At 46.0% G+C, this 25,498-nt stretch overlaps 1 protein-coding gene across 1 annotated transcript; it reads right to left on the bottom strand.

Annotated features, from left to right (window-relative positions):
• Nucleotides 1–18,492: 18,492 nt before the first annotated feature.
• Nucleotides 18,493–24,996, bottom strand: NKX1-1 (NK1 homeobox 1). The gene is made up of 2 exons (XM_073340147.2): nt 24,531–24,996; nt 18,493–19,259 (listed from the first exon to the last, which is right to left on the bottom strand). The coding sequence occupies exons 1-2, from the start codon at nt 24,994–24,996 to the stop codon at nt 18,493–18,495; spliced, it is 1,233 nt and encodes a 410-aa protein (XP_073196248.1).
• Between the last annotated feature and the right edge of the window lie 502 nt (nt 24,997–25,498).

Raw genomic sequence — 25,498 nt, 5'->3', positions numbered from 1 at the left:
ATCAGGACCAACACCCACTAAATCATCCCAGCCAGGGCTTTGTCAAGCCAGGCCTTAAAAACCTCTAAGGTAGGAGATTTCACTACTTCCCTAGGTAACCCATTCCAGTGCTTCACCACACTGTGGTGGTGAAGATCAGTTGCATCTGTAACCATCCCCTCTGACTTTATCTGTCAGTTTTATATCAGCACCTATCACTGGAGTATCAGACTGCCGCCCACTAATTAGCTTGGCCAAGCCAGGGCCCAAGTAGATTTCATGGAGCCTTCTGTTCATCTCCCTTTCCTGGATTTGGGGGCTGTTTTAGGAATAGGTTTTGAAGGAGGGATTCTATCAGCTAGAGTTTTCTCTCTAGCTGTTGCCTATGTATTCTCCTCACTCTTGCGTCAGTAGAAGACGGTTTGGGGAGCAAACAGAATCTTCTGGGAGCAACCAACCTACTCCTCAGACCTGTCAGTTCTCTCTCCTTTCAGCTATCAGCTCCCTTTCCCTGACTGTCAATGATTTGCCACCCAGAGTTCACCCTTCAGTCAAATACTTCCTGTTGCTGAATATTCTCTCCTTCCCCTTCCCCCCCAAGTTTGGTTTCCCTCCTAGTTACTGAAAAATACCAGCATTAATCGCTATGTCTTGGTGCCACCTTTTCTAGCCAAACTTTCCTGGGTGTTTTATATGCCCATTGTTTCTTAAAGGGAATGCACTCAAGGAATCTCTGTGCTGTATACATCTTTCTAACCTAGCCAGCCTCTTTTTCTGTGAGCTGTCAAGGTTCCTCCCCCACTCTGAACTCTAGGGTACAGATGTGGGGACCTGCATGAAAAACCTCCTAAGCTTATCTTTACCAGCTTAGGTCAAAACTTCCCCAAGGTACAAACTATTCCACCCGTTGTCCTTGGGCTGGCCACTACCACCACCAAACTAATACTGGTTACTGGGGAAGAGCTGTTTGGACGCGTCCTTCCCCCCAAAATACTTCCCAAAACCTTGCACTCCACTTCCTGGACAAGGTTTGGTAAAAAGCCTCACCAATTTGCCTAGGTGACTACAGACCCAGACCCTTGGATCTTAAGAACAATGAACAATCCTCCCAACACTTGCACCCCCCCTTTCCTGGGAAATGTTGGATAAAAAGCCTCACCAATTTGCACAGGTGACCACAGACCCAAACCCTTGGATCTGAGAACAATGAAAAAGCATTCAGTTTTCTTACAAGAAGACTTTTAATAAAAATAGGAGTAAATAGAAATAAAGAAATCCCCCCTGTAAAATCAGGATGGTAGATATCTTACAGGGTAATTAGCTTCAAAAACATAGAGAACCCCTCTAGGCAAAACCTTAAGTTACAAAAAAGATACACAGAGAGAAATAGTTATTCTATTCAGCACAATTCTTTTCTCAGCCATTTAAAGAAATCATAATCTAACGCATACCTAGCTAGATTACTTACTAAAAGTTCTAAGACTCCATTCCTGGTCTATCCCCTGACAAAGACCAGCACATAGACAGACACACAGACCCTTTGTTTCTCTCCCTCCTCCCAGCTTTTGAAAGTATCTTGTCTCCTCATTGGTCATTTTGGTCAGGTGCCAGCGAGGTTACCTTTAGCTTCTTAACCCTTTACAGGTGAGAGGAGCTTTCCCCTTGCCAGGAGGGATTTCAAAGGGGTTTACCCTTCCCTTTATATTTATGACATGAGCTATCTTACAACTTTTCTTATTTCTACCTGTCCCTTATAATCTAAGCAGTATCTACAGTCTTACCTGTATATCCCTCCCTAGCCCCAATCAAATTTGCAAATCAGTAGAAACTAATAATTGACCAAGAGGTTTAATTTATTTCCCCAATCATCTCTGCAATTCCTCTCCAGCCCCACTTCTAGAAGAAAATGTTTTAAGAAGCTTAAAGGAGGGGTACAGAATGGACCTAGGGGTTACTCTGGAAATGTGGACATATTTACGCAGGGCCCTGACCCTGCAAACACTTATGTCTGTGAGCAACCACCTTAAGCTCAGTGTAGTTCTTCACATGTGTGGGTGTTTACAATACCGGGGCCATAGTGAGCCAGTCATTCGCAATGTAACTCCGCTCATGGCAGTGGTATTATGTTAGGAGTGATTTGGCTCATTGGGTTTATAGCTAAAAATTGGTATGTACTGCCAAATATCCCTGTTCGTGCATCTTCCTTGCTAGATGAAAAGAAATGGTTGGTTGGTTAGTTCCTCCACTATCAGTAGCTAAAATATTCAAGCTGATCAATTTAAAAGGGAGCTGTGGGCTCCATTTGAGGATTCCCCTGGCTTTTTTTTTTTTTTTTTTAAGCCCTTGACTATGCTTTGGACATTTCAGTGTTAACAGTAAAGAAGGAAATAAACCCCAGTAACTGAGGGCCAGCCTATCACATACCCAAATAATCTAACAAAAACCAAACAGCGCAGTAGGGAGCTGTCTGATAGTTTCCATAACTGGATATTTACAATTGCAAGTAACTGGAAGCATAAGTTATGCATGTGCACTTGAATGTGTAACTATGATCGCTTGGATCATACCAAAACAGGAGAGTAGCTGTAATAAAGGTTGAGTGTTTTGCCCTCCTGGAAGGATGTGGTGGCTATTGAGCAGGGAACAGCTATGCCTAACCAGCTGTGCTGTTTTAAATGCAATGTAAGGAGGATTGATGCCAGCTGTAGCTTCTCTCTGATGATTCTCACCTGAACATGCACCTTGCTGCTGGGGAGTGACTTGTAGAATGTGAAGACAGCAGCCATGAGTTTTCTGCTGCTGCCTGGGGTCTGAAGGAAGGGCTTGGCAAAGGGTAAGGTTAGAAAACTGATCATTTTCACTGTTAACTTTTGTGGGTTTGAAATAGAGCGAAAGAAAGGAAAATGCGTGGCACTCATCCCCACTGTGCCAGAGCAGTCTTTGGGGTGAGTGTTTGCTGGGGCTGTGCAATGTAGTCCACTTGTGATCTACTCCAGGTGTTGCAAACATGAAAGGTCAAGGTGTGGGGTTAGCTTTTTACTAAGCAAATATATTCCTGTACTTTTTTCCCCCCACTAGTTTGCTCTTGGAAAAGAGGCGTATGATTGCTTTCCAGGGTCCCTATTTCTAACCTTTGGAAACTCAGGATCAGAGGATGATGACCAGCAGTTTAAGGTGTCGGCTTAACTTCAAAATAGACTGACACAAGCTGCTAGGAGGGAGGCTGAGTCCCCAACACTGGGTTTGCACAGAAAGCAGCATTTTGTGTTTGCTCAAAGGCAGAGAGAAAGGGGGGAGGAATGGTAATGGTTGAGAGCTACTGCAAACCACGCAGGCAAGAATGCTATAAACAGGGTGAACGTGGTATCTGTGAGATATCTGACTGAAAGCTATCCTTCAGGCTGGGCACTTTTTAAAACTACTGACCCAAGATGTCAAGGGCCATATTCATCCCAGCCTGTAACCTCAGAGATTTCAGTGTTCTTACAACTGCAGCTAGTCGTGGCCTTAGGAATCTGGTCCTAGCTGTAGTTTTCAGTTAGGAAGCTGTAACCCCATAAGTTTCTTAGCTGTGATCTCTAGAAGTAAATTTTCTTTTCCCCTGGAACCCACTTCGGGGCCCCCATCCTGCACGGGGCTCTGTAAGAACATGGGATCATGCTACATGGAGAAGTTTGGCATATCAGGGCACTAGTGGATTACCATAAATAGCCTCCAAGAAGGAAAGCTTTTCTTATTAGGGGAAAAAATATATTTCCCATTGACTAGAATGCTAAGAGGCTGATAAGCATGCTATTGACCAGGCCCTGATGCGCGGCATTATTGTCAAATCAGCCCCATAACAGGAAGAAGTGCTGAATCTCAGGAATCCATCCTGAAACTAGTTGAGTAGCAGACAGCATAATTTAGGGGGCTGCTCCCTGCTGGGATTGACGGTGTAGCCAGGAATTTCATTCTTATGATTCTACCTTTTAATTTCCATTTAATTAGCTTTCTCATTTTTGTCTAGTTCCCCTTTCTGAAGTTAAATGCTACTGTGGCTGGTTTCTTTCATATTTATACACAGACCCTGCAAGGATGTTAAATTTAATTATATTATGGTTGGTTTTAATTATATATTTTTTTTCTGTTTCTGGGGTTGTCCATCACCCACGCAACAGACTATGGGGCTGGCCCCAAATCTTTCAGACCCTCTGGGATCCAAAGGAGATTACGGGTTTCAGAGATTAGTGTCACACTGTCTGGAGTAGTTTACAAGTGTGACTGCCAAGCTTAGGGCAGACTATCCAGGAACAGGGCACAAACCAAGTAACAAGCATGAACTCCTAAAGCACTATAACAGCATTAACACAGAGACACAGACAGTCCCCTTGGTCACTCCAGTCTATTTTGCCACCCAGGCAAACTTGTCTTTGTGATAGATGGTACCTTACACCAAAAATCACAACAATATTCAGGTAACTCTGTCTCAAAGGACCAGTCACCTACCCCAGGTCAATTGTATCCCAGATCTCTCACCAAAGACAATGAATGTAGCTAATCCTGTAATAAACTAAAGATTTATTAACTAAGAAAAGAAATGAGTTATTTACAAGGTTAAAATTTGTAACATATGCACACAAATGAGTTACAGTCTTAGATTGCAAAAGATCATGGAAACTTCTATAATAAGCAAATGCTAAATGTCCTTTAGGCTAACCCAGGCAAAACAGCTCATGCTTATTGGTTCTTGCCCCATTCTAGTCCAAGCAGCAAAAAGAACCAAGTTTTCTCCTTGTCAGGGATTTTTTTATCCCTTTCTCCACAGCGCCCAAGCTGATGGGATGAGTTCATGTGCAGGTCTCCTCTTCCTGGAGGGAATGAGGAGTGTAATTAACAAAGTCTTTGTTCTTTTGATGTCTCATAATGGCTCATTTGGTTTCAAAGGCCTTCTCACTGGGCAGGACCTAACATCATTTGTAGGAAACCAGCATTTGCATTAGAGGAGGTTTCTTTCCTGTCTGATGAGTTATACACTTACCGAGGTTTACAAGGCAAACATTTGCTATAGCTTGAAAACATGGGGTCCAGATAAGTGAGACTACTTCAGCATCCTACAAGCTATTCGTAAGTTCTGAATGCCAAAGGCCTTCTTACAACACTAACATACAGGTGAGCCAGACTGGTTTCCAGCTGTGCAGGTGTCAGTGTTCAGCGGGGCCTTGGCATGAGCTGCCACCTGGCCTGCCAGCATCGCAGCTAGAACCATCTGTCCTGAGGTTTTGTGCCCCACACCAGCCCTCCTACTTCTTGTCATTCCAGCTCCAGTGGCGCAATGTTCCCAGAAACTGCTTGCCCCAGGACTCCTCTTAGAGAACAGTGCCCCACGCTGGAATGGAATCCATGGGAAAGACGATAAGACAGCCTGGAACTGGGTTGCCTTTCCTAGGTAATCTCTGGGAGGCTGGAGGGAGACAATGTGCATCTAGGTAGTCTAGCCCCACTCCATGCATGGCCACCCAGGCCGGCCCCCTCCTCCACATGGATCCCAATGTGCTGGATTGCCCTCTGTGGGGAAGAGGTGACTACAGTACTGTAGAGATAGCCGAGGTCTGACATGGGTCACAGTGGAGAGGGCCAATCGCAGGTCATAGAGCCAAAAAACTGGCAGACACTCACACACGGGTGATATATTCTATAATTAGATTTAACCAAACCAGCAGTGTGTGTTCCTGGATCACGACACCAGCTTAATGTGGAGCCACAAACAGTCCCTTAGATACTCCAGCCCATAATATCACCCAGACAAACTGGACTTCTGTGATGAAAGGTTATTAAAACTAAAAATCACCCATTAGGTTCTTCCAGCCCCAGGGGGCCAGTCACTTACCCAGGTCAAAAAGAAAAGGAGTACTTATGGCACCTTAGAGACTAGTCTCTAAGGTGCCACAAGTACTCCTTTTCTTTTTGCAAATACAGACTAACACGGCTGCTACTCTTTTACCCAGGTCAATGGATGCTCAGGACCTTACACCAAAGACAACAATGCAGCCAAGCCTTTTGTAAACTAACTAAAGAGTTATTAACTAAGCAAATGACATTAGAGTTACTAAAAGGCTAAAGCAAACAAAATACATTACAATTGGACCAAAGCATGTAGTCCAAAATGATAGCAGGGATGTTAAATCTGCTAGATTTCTACAGGTCTCTCTGGGTTGCCCAAATAGGAACTCAGTCCTTCTGTCTGAAATTTCCTCAGTTAGAATTCACCAAAGATGGTGATAGGAAAAAGGTGGCCAGGGGCCTTTGTTCTCCCCTTTTATAGCTTGACCCTTTTTGCTGAGAAAATCCTGGCTGTGTCATGGTCAGGCAGTTCCATGGCGTATGTGCTTTGCCATCAGTCCTTCATATGAATGCAAATTTTGCTGGCAACTCCTGCGTACGTGCCCTTTGAGGTGTCTTCGTGAATGATATGCAGAGGCCCATGTTTACAGTTCTTTTGTTATCCCTGAAGAGCTAACCTGTGGGCATTTCTCAGACTCACATGTTTGAGTTACAAACATATAGCAAAATGTCATAACTCCACCCACAATGTTGATCTGGACATTATGACAAGATAATAATAGTCAGCAGATTATAACTTTTCCAGTGATACCTCACAAGGAGTACTTTGTGCAAGATTTATCACAATTTTGTTACAGTGGTGACCATATTAGTGTAGATGGTCACCTTTCCCTTTAGACAGCATTGCACCTCCTTCCACATGGGAAGGGTGGGACCTGTGCACCTCTCCCCACAGATCTGCGGAGCACAATCGGGCTTCCACCTGCTCTGACTCTCTCCACTCTGGTGTATCTAATGCGAGAGCGCAGCTGGTTGGAATCCTCCGTTGCAGTTCTGAGGACTGAGCCCCTTAATGCACTGAGAATAACCCCAAAGCCCCTACTTGGACCATGAGTGCCTTTTTGCATTAGCTCTTAAAATCCCGACTGCTGGAGTCTAGGGGTTAAGGAAAAAGCTCATTAAAAGTGTTTAAAAGTGGCGCTAATTAAGGTAGCCATAACAAGCAGCATTAGGTGTCTGGTTACTTCTGAAGGGATTGTTGAATAACTATTTCTGCCGACATTCCAATTTGCATAATGACAAGGTGTTGGCATTGTATCCACCATTAATTTGCTTTATTTATAATGCCATTATGGAGCTCTCTTATCCCCAGGTGCAATAAAAGGTATATGGAAAATATGATGAATGATGCTGCATGTTTGGAAATTGTTTAGGATATCTTGGGTTTTGTTTTTAATATTTTTGACATTAGCTGAAAACTACAACAGCCTCAGGAGAAGCGTCTGCAGGCAGTTAGAAGGGCTGAGACCAGACACTGCTTTACAGTGTATATGAATCTTTATTTTACAGAAGGGGAGCGGGGGTGATCATGTGTGGTACTGAGCCCCCTTGACTCTTAAAAAGCACTCAGCACCTCACAGGATCATACCTGAAGCAAAAGATTAATCTGGTATGTCACTCAAACACTTAACTCTGAATTGTGGTGGTGATGGTCTCCTATAGCACTTTTCATCTGTGAATCTCAAAGCTTTACAGAAGTGGGCAAATATCATTATTCCCATTTAACAGATGGGGAAGCTGAGTCATGGAGTGGATAAGTGACTTATCCAAGCTCTGCCAGTACAGCAATGGCCATGCCATTAGTATTTCAACACCTGATTCTCCTCTCACACTGGATTTACACTCGTGAACCTCTCCTTACTTCAATAGAGTTGGCTCCTGATTTACACCATAAGAAGAGAGCCATGTCCCAAATCTGGGCTGTGACAGTCATGCCTCAGGAGATGCTAGGAATGAAAACTGCACCAGATGTTTCATTTGCTTCCTCTTGTTTTCTAGGTCTTACCTGAATGACATTCCAAGATGCCTTCTACATGGGAGTGACAGAAAGATATTTGCTCATAGGTTACATTAATTTGTAAGGTTTCAGAGTAGCAGCCGTGTTAGTCTGTATTCGCAAAAAGAAAAGGAGTACTTGTGGCACCTTAGAGACTAACCAATTTATTTGAGCATAAGCTTTCGTGAGCTACAGCTCACTTCATCGGATGCATACTGTGGAAAGTGTATAAGATCTTTTTATACACACACAGCATGAAAAAATACCTCCCCCCACCCCACTCTCCTGCTGGTAATAGCTTATCTGGAGTGACCACTCTCCTACAATGTGTATGATAATCAAGGTGGGCCATTTCCAGCACAAATCCAGGGTTTAACAAGAACGTCGGGGGGGGAGGGGGAGGTAGGAAAAAACAAGGGGAAATAGGTTACCTTGCATGATGACTTAGCCACTCCCAGTCTCTATTCAAGCCTAAGTTAATTATATCCAATTTGCAAATGAATTCCAATTCAACAGTTTCTCGCTGGAGTCTGGATTTGAAGTTTTTTGTTGTAATATCGCAACTTTCATGTCTGTAATCGTGTGACCAGAGAGATTGAAGTGTTCTCCGACTGGTTTATGAATGTTATAATTCTTGACATCTGATTTGCGTCCATTTATTCTTTTATGTAGAGACTGTCCAGTTTGACCAATGTACATGGCAGAGGGGCATTGCTGGCACATGATGGCATATAGCACATTGGTGGATGTGCAGGTGAACGAGCCTCTGATAGTGTGGCTGATGTTATTAGGCCCTGTGATGGTGTCCCCTGAATAGATATGTGGACACAGTTGGCAACGGGCTTTGTTGCAAGGATAGGTTTCTGGGTTAGTGGTTCTGTTGTGTGGTATGTGGTTGCTGGTGAGTATTTGCTTCAGGTTGGGGGGCTGTCTGCAGGCAAGGACTGGCCTGTCTCCCAAGATTTGTGAGAGTGTTGGGTCATCCTTCAGGATAGGTTGTAGATCCTTAATAATGCGTTGGAGGGGTTTTAGTTGGGGGCTGAAGGTGACGGCTAGTGGCGTTCTGTTATTTTCTTTGTTGGGCCTGTCCTGTAGTAGGTGACTTCTGGGTACTCTTCTGGCTCTGTCAATTTGTTTCTTCACTTCAGCAGGTGGGTATTGTAGTTGTAAGAATGCTTGATAGAGATCTTGTAGGTGTTTGTCTCTGTCTGAGGGGTTGGAGCAAATGCGGTTGTATCGCAGAGCTTGGCTGTAGACAATGGATCGTGTGGTGTGGTCAGGGTGAAAGCTGGAGGCATGTAGGTAGGAATAGCGGTCAGTAGGTTTCCGGTATAGGGTGGTGTTTATGTGACCATTGCTTATTAGCACCGTAGTGTCCAGGAAGTGGATCTCTTGTGTGGACTGGACCAGGCTGAGGTTGATGGTGGGATGGAAATTGTTGAAATCATGGTGGAATTCCTCAAGGGCTTCTTTTCCATGGGTCCAGATGATGAAGATGTCATCAATATAGCGCAAGTAGAGTAGGGGCGTTAGGGGACGAGAGCTGAGGAAGCGTTGTTCTAAGTCAGCCATAAAAATGTTGGCATACTGTGGGGCCATGCGGGTACCCATAGCAGCGCCGCTGATTTGAAGGTATACATTGTCCCCAAATGTAAAATAGTTGTGGGTAAGGACAAAGTCACAAAGTTCAGCCACCAGGTTAGCCGTGACTTTATCGGGGATAGTGTTCTTGTTGGCTTGTAGTCCATCTTTGTGTGGAATGTTGGTGTAGAGGGCTTCCACATCCATAGTGGCCAGGATGGTGTTATCAGGAAGATCACCGATGGATTGTAGTTTCCTCAGGAAGTCAGTGGTGTCTCGAAGGTAGCTGGGAGTGCTGGTAGCGTAGGGCCTGAGGAGGGAGTCTACATAGCCAGACAATCCTGCTGTCAGGCTGCCAATGCCTGAGATGATAGGGCGCCCAAGATTTCCAGGTTTATGGATCTTGGGTAGTAAGTTTTCCTGGGGCAAACTTGCATTCACAGAACCCTTTTGCATCATTTACATTAAACAGAAGGACACTGCTTCCTTCAGATCCATTTTATCTAACCCTGGTTTCATACAGTGTGTGCTCAACCTGTGGGAAGGGCTGCTGCTGCTGCTGGAGGTCATAGATTCGGTTCCGGCCACTGAATTTTTAGAAATGCTGGATAATTTTTTGATCAATTATAATTGTAGTTACATATGGGAAAAAATCTAAGGATAACAAACCTTGTGCTGCTCTCTGGAGAGATGAAGAAGAAACTATCCCATGGACAGCACTGCGCAATAGGTCCAGGACATTTTTTTTTTTTTTTGCAACCATGTGAGGGATCAGATATTGTTACTGTTGAAGCCAGAAGACCCAGTTCAAAAAACCAGTAGTCTGAGCCAGTATCGTGAACTGTACATTCCTCCTCTTCTGTTGCTCGCTTATAAGTCAAGGGCAAATGGGGAGCTCACAACCACAAAACTTCATTAAAGCAAAAAGCTCACATTAGGTGGATGCTTTTCCTCCCGTGGGGAGGCACATTTGAAAGACGGGCATCCAAACAGCATGTTGAAATCCTGCGTTTGGAGGCTCAGATGGGTACTTAGGCATGTAAACGCCCGTTTTACAGGCCTCAGCGGTGATTTGAACATCTAAATGCAGGAGCTGGGTGTCCTGTAAAAATGCCCTTGTTTGAAAATTGGGTCCAGTGTGTGAAATTTGAGTTTGACTTAGAGCTGCCCAGGCACATGAGTGAAAACAGCTCTGCTAGTTGACCTGATTATACTTCCTGTATCACAATGCTAGCATATCTAAAGATGGGGACTTTTTCAATGGTGACCTAGCCCAGCATCTCACAGTATTCAGGGATATCCCTGCTAGGTGTTTGTCAGTTGTCATCTGTAACCTATTCTGGATTTATTTCCAGTTATCCAGCTGCTACCCCAGGCTTCTGAAGAGACTTTGTGATATTCTGCCTTCTGTGGCTGATATATCAGTGTAGCTGGGGCATCCCTGCAGGCAGATGCCCCCCCCCAGCTGCCATAATAACCCCTTGGGGCTATTAGCAGCAAGGGTAGGTTAGAGTAGTCCTGAGGCTGCTCTGACTTATTTTGACTGCAGGACTGGTGCCCCAACTGGCCCAGGATCAGGGAAGCAGAAAGGGGCTTTGGATCAGTGTGGTTTTTGTTGCGCTAGGCAATCATGCTAGCCATCTTAGGCATTTACGTATCATGAGCTTTTGATTAGCGTGGTATATTCAGACAGAGAAGAATGTTATTATTGTAAAGTTGGTTTATGGCAAGAGACTGGGACCAAAGAATCTTGGTTCAGTTCCTTTGAGTCATAGAGCTTAAGGCTAAAGGGACCACTGATCTGGTCTGACTCCTGTATATCAGGTCACTACCAGCACCCAGAATCCACACACTAATCGCACACTTGAAATGAGACCAAAGTTAATGAGACCCTGTAATGGGGTCCTTGGTGGGCCATGGGGCCTAGCGGTTAGTGTCCACTCGATCATGGGGTGGTGGGAGGGGAGCCTGGGTCTGCCCACTCCAACGGGCTCTGACCCAGGGCCATAGGAAGGTCAGCAGTGTTTGGCCTCTGGGAGGGTCTCTCTGAGCTACCTTCCATGGCTCAATTCCTACCACTGCTTTCTTCCCTCAGCTTCTGCTCCCAGGTAAGGAAAAAAGAAACCAAACTGCCAGCCCCAGCTGGGATCCGCATATAATCCTGTTCCTTCAGGGAGGCTTTGCCAGCCCTTTGTGGCAGGAGTCTTCAGGGTAGGTCTGCACTCCTCCTGCTTCTGAGCTGGGTTGCTCCTTTTTCAATCCTGTCTCCAGTCAGAGCATATTCCTCAGGGTTGGAGGGGCGGGGCTAGCTGGGCCCACTATAGTCCTTTTACCCTTGCATCCCAGCATGAGCTTTGGGAACACTGGACATAAAATGGAAGTGAGCCCCAGGCTGCTACGCCCTATCTTCCTCCCTCACAAGCAACTCCGCCATACAACTGCACTTATACATTTGTCCAGCTCTCTCTCAGAACGAATTGAGTTGTTTGCCCCCACAGCTCCAATTGGGAGTCTGTTCCAGAACCACACTCCTCTGATGGCTTGAAACCTTCTTTTATTTCCAGCCTGAATTTGTTTGTGTCAGTTTATATCCATTTGTTCTTGTGTCAACTTTGTCCTTTGTCCAATAGCTCCTCATGCGCCCTGGTATTTACCCCATAACATATTTGCAGAGAGCAATTGTAGCTCCTGTCAGCCTTTTTTTTGCTAGGCTAAACAAGCCAAGCTTTCTCAGTCTCCTCTCATAAGCTAAACCCTCCATTCCCCTGATCAACCTAGTAGCTCTTCTCTGCACCTGCTCAATTTAAATTAATCTTTCTTCAATGTGGGTGACCGGAAATGTGCACAGTATTCCAAATGAGGTCTTGCCAGTGCCTGGTACAATGGCATTAATACTTTATCTCTACTGGAAATGTCTTGCTTAGTACATCCTAAAATCGCATTTGCCTTTTTCATAGCCACATCACTTTGTTGGCTCATAGTCATCCTGTGATTGAGCCACACAGTCAGGTATCTCTCCTCCTCTGTTGCTTCCAACTGATGAACTCGCAGCTTGTAGAAGAAATTCTAATGATTATGTGCATGACCTTTCATCCCAGTTCTGCCACTCCATTCCTCAAGGTTATCCAGATCTTCCTGTATAACATTCCAGTCCTTCTCTGTATTGGCAATGCCACCAAACTTCATATCATCAGCAAATTTCATTAGCGCTTTTCTACTTTTTGTGCCAAGGGCATTAATACAAACATTGAATAAGAATAGCCCCAAGACCAATCCTTGAGGAACTCCACTAGTAACCTTGCTCCAGTCCACTATTTCTCCTTTCAGCATGACCCATTGCCTTCTCCCCATTAGCCAATTCCTTGTCCATTTTACAATGCTTGTTGCCAGCCCCATCTTTCCTAATTTAATGAATACTTTCCTATGTATCTGTTATGATTTGTGAATGGGTTTAAATCCCAGGGCTTTGCTGGATTTCCCAGAAATGTAATGAGTTCTCTTTGTGGTGGTTCAGTCTTCAGAGAGACGCCGCAACAATCACATCTGCCTCGTTACCTTCTGAGCTCTAGCTCCATGACCAGTGCATCGGTGTGAAGCTGGGGGTGCTCCCGCACCCCCTGGCTTGCAGTGGTTTCCATCATACACAAGATTTACAATTTGGTTCAATGGCTCTCAGCACCCCCACTGTACACATTGTTCCAGCACCCCTGGCCCAGTGTGAACATTCTAGAGCTGACTGGCACTGAAAAACAATGTCTGAAAACAATCCTTTGATTGATTAAATGGACGGCGTTTGAGCCCCTGTTGTGTTTTCTTCCTGTGGCTATCCTAGTACATGAGTACATGGGCCAGGATATTTGCCAGCACAGCAGATTTTGAGCAGGCTTCACAGAGTATTCTCAGAAAACAGATTCCAGGTTCATACACCTTAATCCAGGAAGAGAGGAAATGCATGGCATGTGACTTGAGTAGCCAATCAAAACAGCTCAGATTTTGAATATTGAATACTCCCAAGAAAAATGCTAATGACTGAGCTACCAAGACTGTAACCAGTGAACCCAGTGAGATTTCTAATCATCCTGGGACTAAGATTGGCACAGATCCCACTGAATTAAATAAGAAAATGTATCTCTTATTAGTGGTTCACTACTCAAGTTTTTGTAACATGGAGTTTTATATGTGAACTCAGTGAGTGCAACTTGACAGTTTTGCATAAACAGTGAGAGACTGTACATCCTTATTTTAACACTACATATCACCTGCTGATCTTTCTGAACTAATCTGTGTGTTTCTTCTTGCTTTTTCCTCTCTGCTTTTGTGATTGGAGACATTTTGCTGTTGACTGATTTGTGAGCATGGGCACCTGAAATTCTTTTTAAACATTCGAGTCCAAATTTTCAGAGGCCTGCAAAATGGGTGTAGCCTGCTTTCCCCCATCTGGTTCTGTGGAAACATGAGTTGAACTCAAACCTGCAGCATTCATAATTAGTCTGCCAAATACTTTGTTTTATTGTCTCCCACATAGTCTCACTGTGTATAGACAGACATGTTCCCACGCTGAACAGTGCAGATACTGAACCTGGGCATCTTTCTGATTGCTCTGTACTACTGCTGATGAAGTCCTGATGAGCCAAAACAATAGTTTCATATTTCATTGTTTGACCCACCTTTGTTTTCAGACTATGTAGTCTAATTAAGCAAAGGATTAAAGTATTACCAGCAGGCCTGACCCTTATTTAGGCTATTGAACAGCCATCAGTGGTAATGACTTTCACTCGCTACCAACCTGAGCCGTACTCAAACCAGTGCCCTAGAGTTGAACGGCTCCAGATTCTATTATGAAAAGCCCCTCAGCCATCCAGTCCTTCACTTGCTATCCCTGAAAAAGTGAATTTAGACCATATTTCACCACCACAGTTTCTTATTCTGGGGCTTGTTCTTGATTGTGAAAACTTGCCTGGGGTGGCAACTGTTGATACTTGTACAACCTCTCAGACCAGGGGTGATGAATATAACACCACACAGTGTGGTTGAGAGAGGAGATGGAATACTAGACCCTGACCTTGGACAAATCACACCTTCTCTGACTTGCTTTCCCCATCTGTAAAATAGAGATGATAATGCCTGTCCACCAGATATGTTGTGAGCCTTGATTAATGTTTGTAACAAGCTACATTAATGCTAAATAATATAGAGAGACAAGGTGGGTGAGGTAGTATATTTTATGGGACCAACTTCTGTTGGTGAAAGAGAGAGAATTCAAGCTCCTTGGAGCTTGTCTCTTTCAGCAACTGAAGTTGGTCTAATAAAAGATAAAGATATCTCACCCACCTTGTCTCTCTCATATCATGGGACTAACATGCCCACAACAACCCTGCAAAGAAAGGATATGGACTCAGTTCTACTCCAAGTTACCTTCTGTAGTAATTTGTTACTGTGCTAATTATTTTACTTCTGTGGACGGTTATGCCTGGGAACCTGTGAGCAGAAAGATTGGTTTATATTTTATTTTCACAACAGTGGGGAGGCGGGGGGAAGCAGTCTGGATATTTTTTAATTTACAGAAGTCCAGAGGAAAAGGTTTTTAGCTCAGGCTGTTGTAGGTCTTTCACCCAGCAGTTGGTGTGTTTTACTCTGTATTTGGTACTAAGGATTTATCAGACACTCAAATGAATAGCGTTGTTAATAGGACTCCCTCCTGGAAGCTCCGCAGTGATTGGCATGGGGCTTCCCTGTGGACAAGGTGGGGACAATACAGTCTGGTCCTTAACTGGCAAATTCTTTTGTGGGCGCAAGCCAGCTACATATGTGTCTGTTAACACATCTGTGTAGAGGGCAGTAAGGTCTGTACAGGAAACAAGCTGGAGCTGCAAAGTTTGGATCCACCTGGGATGTGCCTGTGTGTAAACGGGGGGCTTGAGTCCCCCTTTGGACCGGTGTTGGCGGAGGCTGGACCTGAATGTGGACCTGAAATAATGAAACTAGATCCAGGGCGGGACCTGCCTTGGGGTCGCCTGCCAGCTGCTGCCTGCTGGGAGCTCTCCTTTGCACGGATGAGCCATGCCGTTTGCTGCCTCCCCTCCCCGGGCGGAGAGCGGTCACTGCGGGCGGAGAGCGGCTCCCGCAAAGGCTGCGGGCTCCCGCGGTGCGCCCCGCAGCCCCGCTCCCGGTACGTTTCGAGACAGCCGTGTCTGGGGGAAGATGTAATTTCTCTGTCAGACACTGTAACTTCCTCACGCTTCCAGTGCCAGCAGCGGCAGTAAAAGGCTGTCAGCAGCGCTCACTGGGGGGGAAGCAAACAAGAGGAAGGCGCTAATGGGATTAGAAAGCTATCGTTTCGTACTGTCACCCCGCCGGGGCGGCGGGTGGCGAGCGGAGCCGAGCCCCTGAGGCCTGGCCCGGGAGCAGCCCTGGGTGTGGCCGGGGAAGAGGGGAGCGGCCTCGAGGGCTCCCTTCGTTAATTTCGCCCTCTTCTGAGAGTAGCTCACTGTTAAAAGTCCTTTTCTAGCCCATCCTCCAAAGGCTGCTGCTCTCTGCCACCGGGCTCCTCTCCCCGCTGGGCTGGGACCTTTCGGAAGAGGTGGTGGGTGAAGAAAAGCCACCCTTGGTGGGGGAGCGTGCAGGCAGGGGGGAATGGTGGGGGGTCACCTGGAAAATGGGGCGAGCCCGTCCATGGCTGTCTGGGAGCGGCTGGACGGGAGCTGATTAAAGGAGGACAAATTAATAATCGACAGCGCACTCTCCCGTCTGCGTTTCTTAACAGTATTCGGTGCCCTGGAAAGGCAGCAATCAGCTCTCGGGAGTGAAGGGATTCGAGACATATGCAGTTCCCTTCCCCAGTGTGAAGTATAGCATCAGATAGGAGAGCTGGGAGCGAGATAAGAACTTTGTCTCCTCTTTAATGGGAGATTTATAAGCTTTAGTTTACCTGGCAAACTATCTTTAATCGTCCATGCCTTTGCTTTGCTTTTCATTTTCCTGGATCCATGACAGAACATCCCTTATTTTAAAAAATATAAAACGGGGTCAGATTTTTTTTAAGCAGGGAATATTAATTTTGCAGTTCAATAAAAAGATAATTTACAGAAATCCAATGGCTCTTTCGGTATTTTTAAAAGGTGCGCTCATAATTCAACAGTTCATTTATGAAATGTACATAAATGCTTCCCAACCGCCGCCGTGTCTACCGCCAAATCGTAGACCCTGCAGCCCCAGCACTTCGGTTTCTATTTTATATCGCAGAGTTGAGGGGTCATTATTGAGCTCAAACAAGCTAATTCAGAAAATAAAAACCAGGCAAAAATAGCGAATAAGGTAAAGTTCCCTCTCACCGCAAAGAAGAAGAAAGCTTCTTTGTGTATAAGTAACTAAACTAGCCACGTTTAATGGGGGTCTCAAGGCAAAGGGAACAAAAACCACTGATCACGAAAGGCATTGCACCAGAAGGTGAGTTATTAGAAAGCTACAGCAGGGAAGTGATTCCGTTTAGTTATTTGTTCCTCCTCCAAAGTGAACTGAAACTTGCCGCCTCACAGATATCAGCGTTAAAAAACGAGGCACACACAGACCCAGGAGGACACCGTTTACTTAACGTTTATTGAGTAATTTAAAGTGGTTAGCAAACAAAGTGCTTTCTCTGTAATTTTGGATCCCCATTCTTCCCAGACCTTATACATTAATTATAAAGTTAAAACTTTCGTAACGACCAGAAATATACATAGATGCTTAATGTAAAAAAAAAAAAAAAATTGCAACCACTAAACGTCTCTCTCCACGTGGGACTGACCAGACACGACTCCTTCTGCGGTCCGTGGACTTGATTTGATTTGTCCCTGTTAGTCGTTTTTTTTTTTTTCCTTTAAAAAAAAGATCGAAGTATGTAAAAAACTTGAGATCACGAAAGAAAATAACCCGTTGTCTTACCAACCCTGGGGCGGAGTGACAAGCCTAGAGTTTTCCATTTTACCCTGAGAGTCCAATGGGTACATCATCTTTTCAAGGGGCCAGACAAAAAACAAGGAACCGTGAAAAAATACAGCGAACGATGATTTACAGCTACTTCTATTTACAAAGAGGAAGGCGGGAGGATTTCTTCTTTCCTCTTCCTCCCTTCCCGAAGCCAAGTCCGGACACGGCGTGTATAAAAAAGGGTCGTCGAAAGGATTGTAGGGGCAGATGAAAAGTTGTTGTTGTGTCTCCGTGGGGAGGAAGCGCTGGGGACTGGGAACAGCCGGATCTTGCTCGCCGTTGGGGCGTTCAGATGGGCGCCAGCCGTTGCCAACCCGGCGGCAACCCTTGGACACGGCAGCTCGGGGCTTTCCCCGGCCACCGAGTGTCCCGTCCAGCGGCGGGGAGCGGGGCCGCGTTCGCACGGTGTTCGCCTGGTGCCAGGCTCCTTTGCCCAAACTTCCAGCGGGTTCGGAGGCTGAAGCCGCGCGCGCTCCCAAGAGTGTTGCTCGTTTTAAATGATAACCGGGGTGAAAGGAGCCACTCAGCTCTGGGGGGGAGGTGGGGGGTGGCTTTTAAAAACAAAGGGCCGAACAAGAGGTTTGTCCGTCTGGGAAATGCGATTTCACCAGCTCTCTCCTCCCCCGCAGTCCCCGTTTCGCTCTAAAGCCCCTTCCCCCCCAAACTCAATGGCTAGAGAAAGAGCGGCGAGGTCGTCAGGGTTTGATCTCAGGTGGGTGACTGTTTTCGGGGCTGGGAGGGGGAGTAAAATGGATTTACTATTAATTATTATGATTAATTAATAATAATGTAGTGTTGCTTTGCGAAGTCCTCAGTTCACTGCGCTCCGCGGGGCTGCCCCTTGGCTGCTGTAGGAGCCAGGCGCGCAGAGAGAATTCAGAGGCGTCTCTTCCCCGTTAAGGCGATTGCGAGTTCGGGGCGCGCCTGGGGACCTCGGAGCGGGCGCGGCGCGGAGTATCCATCCCACTGGGCCGAATGGGAGCTCCGAGCGCGCTGGGGGAACTCGGAGCGGGCGCGGCGCGGAGTATCCTTCGCAGGGGCTGCGGCTCCAGCGGCTCGCAGTCCCGGGGTGGGGGGAGGTAGGTTTATAGGTGCGGGGTGTAGAAGGCCGGAGCCCCGTAAGTCTGCGAGCCCAGGACAAAGGGCGAGAGGACGGCGGGGCTGGGCAGGAAGGGCAGCTGGGCAGCGCACACCAGCCCCCCGGTGGGGTGCCCCGGATAGCCCCCGGGGCCGTGCATGGAGAGCGGGTTGCCCATGGGCGGCGAGTGGCTGAGCGGGCTCAGCCCCCCGCCCAGGCCGCCTCCCCCCAAGCCTCCTCCGGCCCCGCCGCCGCCTGCCCCGCCGCCCGTCGGGGCGCTGGTGTCGGCGCCCGGGTTCTGCTTCTTCCACTTGGTGCGGCGGTTCTGGAACCAGATCTTGACCTGGGTCTCGGTCAGGCTGAGCGACAGCGCCAGGTTGAGGCGCTCGCAGACCGACAGGTACCGCGTGGACTTGAACTTGTTCTCCAGCGCCACCAGCTGCTCGTAGGTGAAAGCGGTCCGCGCCCGCCGGGGCTTGCCCGACTTGGAGTCCGAGCCCGTGCGCTTCCTCTTGGGCTTGGCCTGCGGGCCCCCGCCGGGGGCAGGAGGCTGGGCCGGCGGCTGCGGCTGCTGCTGCTGGCTGCCTGGCTCCCGGTCCTCCGGCTGGTGGCCGGGCTCTGCCTCGCCGGCCCCCCCCACGCCGCCCAGGCTGCTGCTGCTGCTCTCCTCGCTGCACAGCTCCTCCTCGTCCTGCAGCTCGCTCTCCGGGCTGGGGCTGGGCCTGCTGCCGTAGTCCAGGTCGCACTCCTCGGCCTTGTACAGCTCCCCATCCTCTGCGCACAAGCAAGGAGAGGGGTTAGCTTAGCAGCTCCCAACCCACCCTGCCCCAGCACCCATACCCCCACCTACCCAGCCAGCCTGGAGAGGGCCCTGTGGGGCCCCCAGCTCTACAGCCAAGCTGAAAGGGGTAGGAAAAGATGCCCCCCCTCCCCTAAATCTAGGCTCTTTAGACAGAGACCTACTGGGAAGGGGGGGGGGGCAGAATCCAGGCTTCAGTGGGCACAGAATGTGAATCTGCCCTCCCAGCCTCCCGTCCAAGCTCCTTAGGCCAAGCCATCCTCCAGAGGAGAAGCAGAATTGCTAGAGGGCACTGGGAAGTTGGCAGTAAATTGCCCTGTTTACTTTCCTCAAGGTTGCTGCTGGGCCTCAAACTGGGAGGACTTGGAAGGGAGGTGATGTGAGGTTTCCTATATTTTTTGGGGGTAGGGGAGCATCTGTGAAAAGACCCACTGATACACAGCAAAACCATTCATCATCCTAAGAGATGCACTTTATAAACCCTGCCCTCACATTCTTCCAGCATGAGGGATTCTCCCATATCCCCTCCCCAAGGGAAGGAAAGGTGGCAGGCCTGGAGCAGATTTGCCCTTTGCAAAAAGGAAGTTTAAGGAGTGCCCTCTTGACCTGGAAGAATTGCGTTGTAAAGCTCTCTGGGAGAGGATTTTCCTTTGAATTGTGGGTGGTTTCTATCCCTTGTAGACGCCACACATATGTACTGAGTATTTAATTGATTTAAGCAAAGGGTAAATGGGCATGGGAGAGAAGAAGATATACTAGGCTTGCAACAGTTGCTTTATAGGTCACGGTTTATATTTTCCTTCTTCACTGTAATCCGAATGGCACAAATATTGCAAAAAATCAGAAAAATAAATATCAGTAAGTGTAACTTTCGAAAACGTTAGGGGTCTGTCTATGTTGTCACCACTCTCATGGAGGAATCTTCCATCCAAAAGGTTCTCCAAATAGGAAGTCCCGAAGTGCTTTTTAGTAAGAAACCACCTTTGTCTAAAGCTGGGACACCATGTATAATAGTCTCCAACCCTAAAACCCTAACTAACCAAGCTAAAAGCTTTACAAATATAGAACATTATTTAGTGGACAACAATGAGAAGTCCTACTTTGTAATCATTCTTCGTTCATCTTCCGAATTAAAAATGATTGTGAAATGCTAGGAAATAAAATTAATCTCATTATTATTGTTTGTAGAAGCAATCGCAGTTAGTATCTTCCATGGCACTTCTTTCCAGAAGCCTCAGGAATGCTAATATTAAAATCATTTGACATTTTAGAAAATTGGACATCTCTTTCTGCAATGTCTTCAGAATAGAGATTTGAAAAATTAGGGCTAGAGAAATGAGCAATAACGAATATGGAACATTTTGGAAGAAAGTCTGTGAACGACACGGGGGTTTGCTGTAGGAAGAAGAGAACACCATTGATAGGACTTTTTATTCTAGTTATTGAATTATCTGCATTGATGGAAGATTTGCTGCCTTCTGTGTTGGCCTGTTTCTAACCGTTTCTGTGCCTTGTTTGTTCTCGTGCTGTTCCTAAGGTAGAAGTATTAAACGGGAGTAAATACTTGTATTGATTAGCAGAGCAGATACAAACTTAATTAAACTCATTTTGTGTAATGTACAAACTAGTTAACGGTCATTTAATTTATTTGGGTTTATATTATGCTCCAATTAACGGGACTGCAGATGAGAACAAGGTAATTATCCGATATTTAGGGCCATTGTACTTCTGGGGAAGATCAAGTCGTTATGAAACCTGAAATAATATTCGTAAAGAAGCCGCTTCACTCTGTGGATCATGCCTTAGACATTTCTGACAGCTTAAAGGCCGGATGCTATATTCCTTTGACCATCCCAAATTCCCAGTAAAGTAAAAAAGGAATTCATCAAATGCAGGATCGGGCCTCAGGCTGGAGTAAAATAAATAAAATACCTTGTCCTTATTACATTTAGATACTCCTAAACTTCCTGAATCGGTCTGCGTTTTACACCTAGATAACCCAATATAGCTATTATCTGTAAATCCCCCTCCTTCCCACAAATTAAGCAGCGAGTTGATCATTATGACCCATTATGTGTTTGCTTTAGTCATTTAAATTCCATAAATACTAAGGCTGTACCGTCTATCTCAAACTTTGCCAAATCTTAAAACTAAAATGCTGTATATTCAATTAGGTGATTATTTTTAATTGAGAAATTTTAAAAAGTGAAAAGATTATGTTCTGTGAAATAAGCTGATTTCGGCTGAACCTTGGATATTGCTTGCTCCCCACGGGGAAAAAGAGAGAGAGAGAGAGAGAAGTTTATTATAGTCACCTTAACCCGCAAAACCAATGTTTAGTAATCTGGGGACTTTTTAACGAATAATACTTTCCCTCTTGGTGTTAAAAATTAGAAAATGGAAATCTGGAATTATGACCGATATATAGAAATAACAACATGAGTAAGGGGTTTCTAAATTTAAAATAGTATATAAAGATGAAATAAAGTTCAAATCTACATCGAGTAGAAATTAAATTATAGATGGATGCCATTGTATATGATAATTTTGTACACACACCTTTCCATATATTCTTGTTGAAAACATATAGGAATGTTTATACGTGTAGGGGTAAATATAACAACATACAGTACGTACGTTCAATACAGATGACACAGAATATATGTGATGATTACTGTAGAGGGTTCCCCCCCCCCAATAATTTGTAAACATTCCCCAATAAGGGAATATTATAAAATATTCCCGTCAATAGGGGAATATTAGAATATTTTTCTAAACAACAACTGCACTGGTAATTGTCCAAGGCAACATCACTCTGGCTTTGCAACTGTTAATGCAAAACAAATTAACCCGAGGTTTCTCAATTATTTCTAAAACTAAATGTGTTTTGCAAGATGAACTTAATTATTTTCTATTTTCAATGTACTTGTACTTTTTCTGGTTGTAGAGAATCATAATGATTTTCGGATCGTTTTCCCCACCCCCCACCGAACTAAACCAACTGCTTGATCTACTGTTACCCAAGGTGATGGTGATGATGGGACCATAATGCGATTAACTTTCATTATTTCTCAGTAGTCACAAATCTATTGTTGGGTGTTTCTAGCTTTACACAATATTAGCATAGTTAAGACTGAAGAGATAAATCGTGCAAAATCCCTGGCAGCTTGTCAGTAAGCAAAGTTTAGTGTTGCATGTGTTTCTAAATATATTTACTGTTAGAGAAATGAATGATAGAATTGCATTGCTCTCCTTGCCTGGAGATAAAGTATAAGATTGGTGATAGGCTGACCTCGTCGGTCTTTCTGATTGAACAGACCTATTTAGTATGACAAAAGTCAGATCTGTTTAGACAAATACTTACTTTAGGTGTACTCGGAGTTTTAAAAATCTCTTTGATTTCTTTACGTCTAGCTCCTGCTATTGCTTTGATGATTAAAAACAGCTCTACTGTAAAGGGGCTTGTGTTGAAAAAGGTAGAACAAAAACCTACCTTATGGCCTAATTTTAATTGATATGGACATTCTAGCACAGAATTGTAAAGACACCGCTCTCTCTGGTAATCCTAGTCCAGAAATTTATTTTCCAGTCTTTACGGTATCAAACACAACCCACTGCTGTCCCACCCGTCAAAATACAGACTATCTAGAGATATTTTTCATGTGTGCCATCTTTTCCCGGAAGTGCTCTAACATCTCCAGAGTCACAGCGTTTAGAGGTGAGAAAGTTGGAATATTTGGACCTGGAAAGAAAAAGCAATCTAGAGCTCGGGTCGAATGCAATTCCCGATCAATAGCGAGCCCTAATAAGTGTAATAGGTTTTAATCGAGTAATTATCCGAATTTTGACCCTCTAATTTAGATGTTAGGAGAGAGTTTGCAAGGTGCTTGAAAGAGATATGCACAATTCGATAATAGGATATCGACCCAGGGAGTCCTATATGCCACTCTGGGGCGATTTCCCCCATTATCCAGCCTCTTTACGTTGCTAAGCACATTTTACCTTAAATGTAATCGAAGGAATTTAATTGTTTTTCCAGAGATAACCAGCATTTTGTCACAATTAGTCTGATTTGTCCTAAAAAAGCCAAGAGGAGAGAGAAAATTGAATCTGTCGCCCAGAGCAACGCTCAGCAGGCCGGGGGTGGGGTGGAGAGGGGAGATGGTTCTGAAAGCTGGGGGGGGGGGGGGGAGGAAATACAGAAAAGTCGTAAAAGCGACTTTGATACTTGGAAAATCCAGCCAAAGTGGGACTTATTTGATGATCTGAGAATTAATTTAAAATCCTGTTGGGCCCGCGCATTCAAATGACCTGCAGCCCCCTCAATTCTTCCTGCAAAGTTTGCTTCAGCAGCAACTTACACATGCCTGTTACCCTCGAGGACAGAAGTGAGACACCAGGACGGAAGCTGTTATTAGGTGATATAATGCAGAGTCCGGTTCCATTCGCCCCCAGTAATCAAATGAACTCAGTGAGGCGTGACGGACTAGGTACATTTAATACAACATTACCCCTTGAAATGTAACGCTTTCTAGCCAGATCGCAAACGCCAGAGCCCAGGAGGAAGACGTTTGACTTTTGCACACTGTTCCTGCCCCAGATTTGCGTTTGTATTTCCTTGTTTGCAGAAGGGCAGCTACAGTTATTTATCGTGTGTCTGATTGAATCGTCAAGACACCTGTTCGGGAAAATGAAAGGAAGGCCCAGAGGGGGCATTACTGAGAGTACTTGCACATCACAGAGGCTCCAACTTGGAAGTAGTGCCCAGCATAAAACTTTACGCAACTGAAAGGAGAGCCGGGCCAGAAAAGTTTCACCTTGCAGAGGGCATATAAACCAGCAGACATCACATACCTTAAACCAGGCAGACCTCGCTACACCACTGAAACCATCCACTTTAATAAGTGGGAAGAGGTGCTTATAAAAATGTTACACGTTAGTCCCTCCGCATGCACCTCCCTCGCTCTACATTCTTAGCCAGGTGTGGAAGCAACAGGTAAGGAACATTTGCCCTTTACAGCAGACTCCCTGTGTCTACACGTAAAAGTTGCGCCCTTTTTTGTATCCGACAGAAGGCAGGGGTGACGGCGCGTGTCTCCGAGACTCACCTTTAGAAGCATGTAATCACACTGCATCATAATTTCAGGCGCTTTTGATCACCCCCCCCCCCCTCCCCCGTAGCCGGCTATTTGCTCCAGACACGAGTTAGACACTCTGCGGAAGGTTAACATGCACAACGTACTTACTGAGCAAGTCCGAGGACTTTTTGCACGTTTCAAAATCTTCAGCCAGAGCCTTTGGATCTGCTAGCTCCGTTCCTGACTCCTCGGGTTTATCCTCTGCCCCTAGAGTGCATTCGCTCCCTGCGGATTTGTACAACACAGAACAGCGCCTCTTCTTGCTGTTGAATTTGTTGGGATCCAGGATGTCCAGCACCGAAAAAGAGGTGGTTCTGTGGACCACTGGCAGGGCTGCTCCTGCCCCCTCTTGTCCAGGGGTGTTGCTCTGATTGTCGCCTGGCCTGTCTCTATTTCCAGGACACGAATAGACCGGGAGCTCGTTGCTGGAAGAAAGTCTCTGGTCCCCGTGGCTTTCCATGCTTTCCCCGTGAAGGCAGCCGGACACTGGCTCCACTACAATGCCAGCCTGGCTTGCCGCTGCTGCTGGGATAGAGATGTCACCCCCCGGAGTCTTGTCTCTGCTCGCATTCATGACTCTTTCCACCGCCCCTTCCACTTGCAACTCTTCCCCTTCCCACGAACTTCAGCTGGAAACTCCGGTCTTGCAGTCAGCTCGGGAGCTGCTTTGTTTATCGTCAGGTTAGCACAGAGGCGAGCTGGTTCCTCTAGGTCTGCAGGGTTTCCCGGGGCTAGGTCCACCCTGAACTGGAGTCTCCCGTGGATAAAGGAAGTCAGAGAGCGATGCTCCTCTCAGTTGCTCCTTCTTTCTTCTCATCATCCTCACGCAGCTACCTAAACAGTTGTGTCCCCCACACCCCCCCTCTCTCTCACCCACACACACACGGGCAAGGCTGTATCTTATTTATGCATTCATATTTAGCAGTGGGTTGTAATTGGCTACAAATTAATCCCTTGCCCATAATAGTCAGTAATCTCCATCCCTGGAGGAGAGAGACACTGAAAGTGTGTGTGCCTGAGAAAGGGGAGGGGGGCGGGAGAGGGGAGAGAGTGAAGGATGGTGTTGGCTGTGATAT

This window comes from Lepidochelys kempii, chromosome 4 (genome assembly GCF_965140285.1).
Source record: "Lepidochelys kempii isolate rLepKem1 chromosome 4, rLepKem1.hap1, whole genome shotgun sequence".
Lineage (NCBI taxonomy): Eukaryota > Metazoa > Chordata > Testudines > Cheloniidae > Lepidochelys > Lepidochelys kempii.
The sequence above is the reverse complement of the archived record's forward strand: the minus strand, read 5'-3'. Positions and strand labels throughout refer to the sequence as shown.